Raw genomic sequence first — 10749 nt, forward strand, 5'->3', positions numbered from 1 at the left:
TGCCCTGCCCTCAGTTCTGGTTCCTGACTTCCTCTGCACCCACGCCCTCAGCGCAGGCCTTGATGCTCTATTGATATCTCACCACATTCTACCTGCAGTGAAAACTGTGGGTGTTGACTGCTCCCCGCCATGGGACGCTTCTGAGAGCAGCGCGAGCTGTATTTACTTACTTTCAGCCTTATTCCTTTAGTATTTCCAGCGTGCCGGGCACAGCGCCTCTGAGTTGCATTCTTGAGTGAACATCTCTTGGTGATCTGTGCGCTCGTTGTGCACCCCATCGGGTTCACTTCGGTGTGTTTTTTGGCCTGTGAGGAACACGCGTAAATGACTTGTTGGAGGGGGTCACGTAGGCTGTGCAGTTCCGTGAACCTTACTCTAAACCGCACCCTGACCAACCGCTTGCACTAACTTCCAGGACAGCTAGTTAGAGATCACTCCTCTGGGTGGGTCTTCCCCGCACCCCTGTGGTGGGTCGTGGTGGCGGGGCCTCCCTGCGTGCTAGGCAGCAGATGGCCTGAGTCGTTGGGCTGTGCCGCGTGGGTAGGAGCTGGGGAAGGCAGAAGCGAACCCTCTCCGGCTCTGGTCCCTCTGTCTTATCTGGGCTCCCGGCGGGGCCTGCCCAAGCTGGCGGTTTGGGTCTGGAAGGGAGGCCTCTTAGAGGGCGGGCGGGCCTGGGAGGACCGGGGCCAGCACAGCATGCCGTTGTGGGATCGCGTCATTTTATTGGAGGCCATTAAGGAAACGGATGCTCACTTTTTCTTTTGCAGAAAACAGATAATGGCTCTTAGGCCAATTGGAAGGAAATCTGAACAGGTTTCCTAACAGTGTTACTTCATTATTACAGCCAGCCCGCACAGGCGACCAAGTTGTCTCTAGGCCTGACCCGGGCTCTGGCTGCTTCATCGTGTGGAGACCTTTACAAAGTGTTAAATTTGATGACACATTCAGGAGTTGTGTGTTTGATGGCAGATGCGAGTGTGCAGAGCTCTGAGCAGACAGCGTTTACATTTACCTAATGTAATTTTAAAAATGAGCCGCAGTCTAGGTGACACTGGAGATAGCGATCCTGATGTGGTCTGTCTGGCTGCTTCTTGAAAGGCTGTTTAGCTCCCTAGTGAATTTGATAAACTAGGCCATATTTTTATTTCTAGAGCTGGGAGTTCCTGAGCTGGCAGTTTTGACTATTGAATGTTAGCACCGAAAGTTCTGATTATGAGACAGAGAAGGCAACGGCTTTTCTTGTCCATTGAAACACCCAGGACTCACTCCTGGCATTCCTTTGTCCTACAAAGAGAGCAGAGAATGGGAGCCCTGGTCTTTGGTGTGACCTTACTTTAAAGATGATCAGAATCTACCTGTTAAATGCTCATCTTCTCTGAGAATCTGTCTTGGTTTATTATTACCTTTGGCAGTTGAATTGAAATCCATTGGGATGGGGTGGAGTAGCTTGTTAAGTGCATTTTTGGAATTGCATCTGGAAGTCTTTTCAGGAAATATTTGGGACTTGCTTCCCTGGTAGCTCAGAGGGTAAAGAATCCACCTCAATGTGGGAGACCTGGGTTGGGAGGAGGGCATGGCAACCCACTTCATTATTCTTGCCTGGAGAATCCCATAGACACAGGAGCCTGGCGGGCTACAGTCCATGGGGTCTCAAGGAGTCGGACACAATGAGTGACTAAGAACAGTACAGTGCAAATTGGGCTTCCCAACTGCCATTAGTGGTAAAGAACCTGCCTGCCAGTGCAGGAGACATGAGTGACCTGGGTTCAATCCCTGGGTCGCAGGGCAACCCACTCCAGTATTCTTGCCTGGAGAATCCCATGGACGGAGGAGCCTGGCAGGCTGCAGTCCGTGGGGCTGCAAAGAGTTGGACATGACTGAAGTGACTTAGCAGTGCACATTAGCATCGCTGATACAGCTGCTTTGTTCCCTAGGTGATCGGCGAGGACAACGTGGCAGTGCCCTCCCACCTGTACAAGGTGATCCTGGCACGCAGAAGCGCGGGGTCTGCTGAGCCCCTGGCCCTCGGGGCCTTCGTGGTGCCCAACAAGGCCATTGGCTTCCAGCCCCAGTTGAGTGAGTTCCAGGTGAGCCTGCAGGACCTGGAGAAGCTGTCGGGACTGGTGTTTTTCCCACATCTGGATAGAACTAGTGACATCAGGAACATCTGCTCGGTGGACACCTGTAAGCTCCTGGACTTCCGGGAGTTCACCCTGTACCTGAGCACAAGAAAGGTAGAGGGGGCCCGATCGGTAGTCAGACTGGAAAAGGTCCTGGAAAACCTTCGAAACGCGGGCATCGAGCCCGACGAGTACTTCATGACTCGCTACGAGAAGAAACTGGAAGAACTCCGAGCTCAGGAGCGGTCAGGCGTCCTGGAGGAAAAGCCCTCGTAGTTCTCTCAGAAGTGTGAACGTAAGGAAGTGGGTGTGGCCTCTTCGGGATACTGTATTTTAGCGACTCTGTTCTTAAAATGGTGGAATCCTAAATTTCAGACCAAATTTCTCCCCAAAAGGTGAAAGATGTCAGATTTTTCGGTTGGCATAGTATTTGACACAGGAAGTGATTATATAAGGAAACTGTTAGCACCTGCCGATCATGGGCTGGTCCTGTGTCAGGCTAACCGGAGGGCTGTGTCTGCTGATGTGTCCCTTCGGAGGTACTGGGTGTGAAGGTGTTACACTTTCTGTCTCCAAGTCGTACAGGGTCTTTGTATCTGCTCAGCCTTCTTGGAGCCCAGTATTATTTATATGTTTTTGTTAATTAGACGTGGGTTGGTCTAACGCCTCTAGAGTTGGTCTAACGCCTCTATGCGTTATCCTGGCCACATGCATTTTATATTTCTTTCTCGTAGCTCCTCTCGTGGACCCGCTGTTTCTCCTCTTCTGCCATGTAGAAGCACGCAGCACCTGCATTTTCTGCTCGCTCAGTGGGTCGTGTATACAAAGCTCATTGCTTTCCATGTATTATCCCACAACTACCCTCTGAGGGAAACGGCACTGTCCTCATCTTACCCATGAGGAAGCTGAGGCTTGGAGAGCTTAAGTGTTTTGCCCAAAGTTCATCTTCCCAAAGAAGTAATCTACGAGGAACGAGGCACCCCACGTGGGGTATGTTGAAGTCATCTCTGACACAAAGTCTTTGACTCAGAAAGACGTTCTTCCACGGGTGTCTGTGAGCCTGAGGCCCGCTTGGTGAGAGCGTCTGGTTTCTTGTCTGCCGTCCAGCCAGAGAGACTTGAATGTCCTCTGACTTGAACCCTCCTTAGTTCTTTGGGAAGAAGTAGTCACAGTGATTGAATGGAGAGGTCAGTGCTTTCTGGGGTTTATCAGAGCCCTACTTGCCTTCAGAAATGCGGTTCTTCTAGTGACCGGCTGGTGCCAAACCCATGGGTTTGTTGCTTTCCAGATGGGCCTTTTGTCCCAGAGGCTGAGGAACCTAAGAAGGGTCTGTGCCTGCAGAGTCACCAGCTTGTGACCTGCTCACCTTTGTCTTGCTTGTCTACGTGGATGGCAGCGGGCAGGTGGTTGGGCCAAAGACCCGAAGACAGCCAGCTCTAGGGGAGGCAGTGGCTGTGTTTCTGAGCCAGGTCTCCAGTTTGGGATTTGCGTGGGATCCTCTCATGGGCTGTCATCAGCGTAGGCAGTAAAATATCTTAAAATATCATACAGGCACTTGTCTGACTGTGTCCCATCACTGCTGTCTTTCCAAGTGGTGTTACCAGAACAGTTTTCTTGGTGTTGATGTGTTTATCTCTAGCAGAAATGCCAAAACGTTAAGATAAAGGCACGAGGGATTTCCCTGGTGGTTGAGAGGTTAAGGATCTGCCTGCCAGTGCAGGGGACACGAGCTCAATCCCTGATCTTGGAAGATCCCACGTGCCACGGAGCAGCTAGGCCCATGCACGCCACAGCGTGAGCCTGAGCGCCTAGAGCCCGAGCTCTGCAAGGAGAGGCCCCCGCAGCGAGCAGCCTGTACACGGCAACGAAGAGCAGCCCCCTCTCACCGCAGCAAAGGCTCAGCACAGCCCAAAATAAATAAAATTACGTTAAAGGAAAAGATAAAGGTAAGATGGTAATGGTAGATCTTGTTCTGCTTTATTTGGGTAAAAAAGAAAGAAGTTGGGAAGGAGGGTCAGAATGCCCCAGCCCGATTAATACCGGCCTTTCTTAACACACTGTTCCTCATTAGCTTGTGCCTGCTTTTTCTTCTTGGAGAAAAAGCCAAAATGTCACTGTGGAACCAAAAAAAAATCTGTTACTTTCTCTCCTTATTGGAGAGGTGATACAATCTGGGTGTTTCTCCAGGAGCCCGAGGGCGGCTCTGGGGCAGAGGTCCTGCTGCCCTTCAGGGGCGAGCCCCATCTGATGTCCCCGGGCCCCTGCGGGCATTTCCGTCAGACGTGGCGTTATTCCCATGCCATTCTCGCTTCTCTGTCTTCACCTGGATGGTAGAGAATCTTGATTTTTAGATCCGTCAAGTGTTCTAACGCATTTTATAACATAATTAGAAAATGTTAGAAATTTTCTAATTAGAAAATTAGTCATTAGAAAACGTGTTAGAAAATGCTACCTGGTTGTTGTGGAACATAGAGATAGCTACTCATACTAAATATATATATATATTAGTGTGCTGTCTCCCAGTCCTCACTATCGTATACAAAAGTTGTGTGGGCATACGACAAGTGATGCCTGAATTGTTGTCTCCACACTTCCAGTAAGTCCCTTCAAGACAAACTTTGAAACGTAAGCACTGTGTAGATAGAGCTCAGGACGTTCCTCTGAATCGGATCACTTCCGCCTCCTCCCGTGGGACGTCTGAGAACTGGGGCTCAGACGCAGCAGAGCCGTAGGCCAGGTGTCTCCACCTCACTACTGCCCTGAGCCGATCCCTGTCCAGCGCTCCTCGGTCCTGCGTGTTTTTGGGCTCCTGTACCTGGGACTCTGCCTTCTGCCCTGATGTACCCAGGGAGCTCCTGGTGCTGCCGGGGAGAAGGACCAGGCTGGGGGCTCTGCTGCTGAGAGCCCGCCTGGGGGTGAGGGGCTCCCTACTCTCTCCACTCACAGTGACATCTTTATTTCGAGGCTTCGGGCTCTCTGGTCTGTGCACTGAGACTGTGTCACCAGTATCGTGTGGCAGGGGGACCTCACACAAGTGGCCAAGGTAGGATGGGCGTGCGAGCCCCTTAAACCCCTGCCAGCGCTTCTGGCCTCAGGCCTCGGTCTTCCAACTGGAAACCTCTGTCCGACCTTCAGGACTTAGACTGGAGCCCAGCAGGAGAGGCAGAGTGTGATCTGGAGGGAGCGGCTTCCTGCGGGGCCGGGTGCAGCCTGCAGCCCTGCTCTAGGAGTGACTGTGAGTGCCCACGGGCTCCCTGGCCTCATCCTCCTGAGCCCCTGTCTGTCACTGGTGTCAGCAAGACGCACCTCGAATTTCCCGTCAGTGCCTGTCCCCACCCAGGGCCTGCTGTTGTGTTGCCCGCTCACTCCCCCATCCACCTTGTCTGCCCTTCCCCTTCATGGGCCCCTGGTCTCCTCCTCGATTCATTCTGGTGGAGCTGGTGAGGGGTGGCCTCGTATGGGCTGTGGAGCTCCTGCTCTTGCCTGCCCGCTGTGCTGGATGTTGTCATGGAGACGACCTATCACGGGATACCATAGACCCCCCACCTCTAGGAACCAACCCTTAGGTCACAGAGCTGACGAGAGGCACTGCACTCTGTATAATTTGGGGCAAGGGAGATTGGATGCTTGGTTGGTGGTTGGTGGGACTTCTTTTTCGTGTTCCTAAACTTTACTGGTCTGCCCTGAAACCACAGTACCTTTAGGGATCACTGTAACATAATACATTTGAGTTAATTTCAGGCCTTCAGAGAAGTTGCAAGTACAGTGAATGTCCTCTCCCTCGATACTGTCTTATTTGCGCTCTTTTCTTGAACCATTTAAAATTGTATTAAAAAAATAAGTTGTAGACACAGGACTGTGTCTTTTTTAATTGAAGCATAGTTGAGTTACAGTGTTGCATTAATTTGTACTATACAGCTGAGTAATTCAGTTACATATATATATATTTTCTATTATAGTTCATCATAGATACTTAATACAGTTCTCTGTGCTATGCGGTAGGATTTGTTTATCCATTCTGTATATAATAGCTTACATCTGCTAACCCCAGCCTCCTCCCCGCTGGCAGCCACAGGTCTGTTCCCCACGGCCGTGAGTCTGTTTCTGTCTCATAGGCTTTTTTGTGTTGCATTTTAGATTCCACTTACAAATGACCTCATGTGGTGTTTGTTTTCTCATTCTGATGTATTTCACTTAGTATAATAATCTCTGGTTGCATCCACGGTGCTGCTTGTGGCATTATTTTGTTCTTTTTTATGACTGAGCAGTAAGTACTCTGTTCGATACATGCACCACGTCTTCTTTACCCCTTGCTCTGCTGATGGACATGTAGGTTGCTTCTGTGTCTTGGCTCTTGTGAATAGTGCTGAATGGAACACTGGGGTGCGTGCATCGTTTCAAAGTTTGGTTTTCTCTGGTATGGTGTGCCTTTGGTTTTGCCAGCGAGTGTTTGACACACATGGCAAGCACATCTTCATTTTGATTACATCTGACAGCCTCCTAGGGAAAATTCTGGCAGACTGGGCAATCTATGAACCTGCAAATAAGGGAAAGAGAACTAACGCCATGTGGTCACATGTGGTCACAGTATTCTTTAGGTGGAGAAAATTGGTTGAAAGTGTTTTGAAATTCCAAAACTGATCCTTTTTGCATGTACAATTAAAGAAAACTGGCTTGATAAAAATACTTTTTTTCAGAACACTGACCCTGAGAGAACAAAAATATTCTTAGCAGAAAACTTGAAGTAAACTCTTACCGTGCCCTTGAAGTACAAACACAGCCCACTTTGCCTGGGACTTCAGCCTTGAGTTTTAATTGGTAGAACTTCAAGTCAAAGGGGGGAAAAAAGGAGGGAAGAAAAAGATCCTTTTAAAATCAAACGTGCAAATTTGACTATTGTGACTGTTATTCATAAACTGATAAATTTAAGTGCAGTGACTGAGTCAAGAAATACAAAAAGATTTTAAAAAAATGAGATCTGTCTGGATGTATTTATGTCAGAGTATGCGTCTGAATAATGTTGCTGAAGTTAATTTGTACATGAGCTCTAATTGGCTTAAAGAAAAGTGTTTACAAATGAAATCTGCAATTACCTGCTTTTGCAAGAGGAAAACTAAGGATAGTTGTGTTCATTAGACTCATGTCTTATACCACTTTGAGAAAAGAAATTGTAGTTAGAAAAAATGCCTGTTTTTAGAGGTTACAGAATATGTTCTTAAGTTTGCTGACACCACTATGACAGACAGTTCACAATTGCTTGCTTGCTTGTTCTCACTAGAGAGGAAGGGTTTTTTTAGGGGTTGAAAATTATAACATGATTTTAAAGCTACTAAAATGGGAAGGGAACCATTTTGGTGTTTAAAGCATGTACGAGATGCATTACCAGCTAAAGAAGATATAAGGACTGGAGATTTTTTTTTTTGAGGGAAAAATATGATGATGATAATTTTGTCCTACAAGTTGGTGGTTGTTTCTGGATGGAAAAAATAAGGGAAGAATTAATACTAATCCAGAAAGTGATAAAAAGGGTTGTGAAAAGGGTACTTCAAGAAAAGAGTTTTTCTGTGTTGTTAAGATTGATCTCCGTTATAGCACAGAAATGGTTTACTCCTAAGTCAGGGAATTTAAAATTAATAAACAGTAGCTGTAAAGTAAAAAACTCAGGGCCGTGGGACATCCAAGAGGGCCACTCGGCTTTTCCTGGCTCCCCGACAAACCTCATCTTCATCCAGTGGGTTATAGCTTTCCATCCTGCAGGACAATCCTGTCACAACGAAGAGGAGGAGGTTAGAAAATGTGTCTCGCACTCGGAGTATAGTTTCTGCAAGTTCCAGTGACCAACACACTCACTCCACAGGACAGATCATACAGTCCTTAAAAACGTCACAGACTTTTTGAAATGATCACTGTCAGTAGCGTCCTCAGTCACCAGGCAAGGTCAACAAAACGAATGGGAAAACCGGACTCAAACAGAACAAAGATGAATTATATGAGATTAAGTGAACTGCTCAATATGATTGTGATTTTTACAACTTGTCTGACATACTTCGGGCTACTAATCATTGTTTTTCAGATAAAAGCTCCTTTTCTCTTGTGATTTACAACAATATGGTAATTTACACCTATGGGTAAAATTAAAATATTTTTGTTTTGTCTCTACCTGGTTTCTCCAGAAATTGGAGGAACTCTTAGGTTCTGAGCAACCTTATCAGGTGAGTGAAAAAAACTCCCTTGTCATGTGTAGGAATCTAGAGATTATTGGGACCTGGACAAAAGACAGTGTACTCAGTCTATAGATATCACAGGCAGAATCTGAAGGCAAGCCACTGGCATGGCTTTCCTGGCCTTGAGAGGCCTTCAGAAGTTCAGTGTGAGATTCCTACTGAAAAGTTCCAGTGCAACCAATTTTAAAGAGCCCAGGGACTTACCTGGTGGTCCAGTGGTTAAGACTGTGTGCTTCCAATGCAGGAAGCATAGGTTCAATCCCTGGTCGGGACTAGGATGTCACAAGGCCACACAGTGCAGCATAATAAATAAATACAAGCCCATATAAGCAATTAAGTGTATATAAGCAATCAGGCCACGTTTATTGAGACCAGACTGACTTTGAACAAATCAGCCTTAATTAGTCTGGGTTTAGTAAAAATGAAGATAATCTAGAGAGAAAAAAATGATATTTCAGTTTTATACACGTGTTGATGTTGCAGTTATGTGTTTACTGAGGCTTTGTATTTATTATCTATGTCCAAAATGGCTCTTTATTGCTATATTAGTACACAGTTTATTGGAACTAGTAAAAGGGTGTTTTAAGCATGTTTCCAAAGCCAGTCACAGTCCTCTCTCTCTGGATGAAGATCAGATGCCGTGTGACCTACAGCTAAGGGATTATGTGCACTGGAAAAGACACGGCCGAAAGGGCTAAGCCAGAGTAAAGGACCCTGGTCAGGCACTTTTTTTTTTTTTTAGGAATAGATCTGTTTATTGTACTGTGAAAATGGTCTTGATACATGTGAGAAACATTATATACTTTGAGGACAGCATTCAAAACTGTTAAGACAAAAGACAAACTATAATTTTAAAATCAATCTTGATTTAAGGGAAAGGCTATAAATTATTGGCTGGAATGCATTCAGCATGAACTCAGATTCTATATAACACAAAGCACAAAAAGAGTACAAAAGATGTTGGAGTCCAGTAAGCCCATACCTAGATTTTAACTGTAAAGCTGCAAAGACTTTTTTGTTTATTCTTATATACTATTTTTCTTCTGAGACAAGTTGATTTTATCTCCAAGACTTAAGGCCATTCCCTGACTCTTTGCACGGATTCTTATGTGGCCAGTAACAGGGGCAGTCTTAACTAGCATCTGTACGACAAGAATGAAGGAAACTGACTTGAGTTTGCACTTTGCATTTAAGAAGGGCCTACAGAAAAGCTTGCTAACCCCAAATGACACCCGCACCAAGGTGAAAAGACGACAGCAGTGGAAGAACAGCCGACCTGAACAGCTGAACCAGGCCTGTAAGAACCGCCCAGCTCACTCAGTCGCACTGTCCACCAAATGTTGTCTCCCTATCAAAACGGAAAGTTACTGTTTTACTTCTGACCCCAATATTCAGGATGAAAAGAAAAGTCTCTAGTGAAGATGCCACAGAGTCTAACTGTTCAATCGGTGCCTGTTTTCTGTGCACTGCCAAAAGCGTGCGTGCAGTGCCTGTGTGACAATTAAGTGATAAAGTGCACAGCCTGCAAAGCACTTCCCCAATAGCACAGCTCTGAGCTTGTTTGTGATATCTGATTCATTCTCCCCGAGTGGAGAACTAGGCAGGAAAAAAAAAAGGCTTAGCACCAAGGGACATAAGTGGACCCAGAGCAGGCAACTGAGCCACCCTGGCAGCGTCGGAGAAATGTCGTGCTTTATCAGTGGTGTTTATGGAAACATCTGCAATCGAATGGGGAACATGCTGAAAGACATTTTCACATGTTGAGGTATGGGGACATCATTCTGGCTTGCACAGGATTGAATTTGAACTTGGGGTGATCAAAACAGCCTGTTTGTGGCCTGTTAAACATGCATTGTACATCTGCTTTAGCCATTTAAAAAACTTACATTAAAATGAAATAACTGTGGTTCAGACATCCAAAGTGGGAGCTAGCTGGCCATAATGGACATGGGTTCAGACACGCTTCTATACTCCTGGAAACTTTATCAGACTTAAGGATGTCATCAGTCATTTTCAAAACAGTATATCCACTGCCAGATACAACCTTATGGTCTCAAAGTCTTAGAATCATGAAAGCTTTCTCCTGCTTTAAAAACAGTAATAACAAACGAGAAAGCTCAAGCTACCGCATGTGTGCTGCTCAGTCGCTCTGTTGTGTCCCACTCTTTGCGACCCCGTGGATGGTAACCTGCCAGGCTCCACTGTCCATGGAATTTTCCAGGCAAGAATACTGCGGTGGGTTGCCATTTCTTTCTCCAGGAGATCTTCGAACCTGCAGCTCCTGCATTAGCAGGCAGATTCTTGATTGCTGTGCCACCTGGGAAGCCCAAGCTCAAGCTATAGCCTCCTAGGAAAAGGTGACTTGGTTACTAAATATAGGTAAAAAGGAAACACTTCAAAAATTA

General features: G+C 46.5%; 1 protein-coding gene across 6 annotated transcripts in view; it reads left to right on the top strand.

Annotated features, from left to right (window-relative positions):
• The window catches only part of EXOG (exo/endonuclease G), a 28481-nt gene extending 19280 nt beyond the window's left edge, over window positions 1–9201 (top strand). For 2 of the 6 annotated variants that reach the window (XM_070776065.1, XM_019984984.2), the window contains one exon: window positions 1935–9201. In XM_070776065.1, coding sequence (XP_070632166.1) covers window positions 1935–2396 — 462 coding nt within the window. In that variant the 3' untranslated portion in view covers window positions 2397–9201. The remainder of the gene's footprint in view (window positions 1–1934) is intronic. The other 4 variants (XR_011562923.1, XR_002183372.2, XR_011562922.1 and 1 more) reach the window with 4 other exon arrangements.
• Window positions 9202–10749: the final 1548 nt, after the last annotated feature.

Source organism: Bos indicus, chromosome 22 (genome assembly GCF_029378745.1).
Source record: "Bos indicus isolate NIAB-ARS_2022 breed Sahiwal x Tharparkar chromosome 22, NIAB-ARS_B.indTharparkar_mat_pri_1.0, whole genome shotgun sequence".
Taxonomy (NCBI): domain Eukaryota; kingdom Metazoa; phylum Chordata; class Mammalia; order Artiodactyla; family Bovidae; genus Bos; species Bos indicus.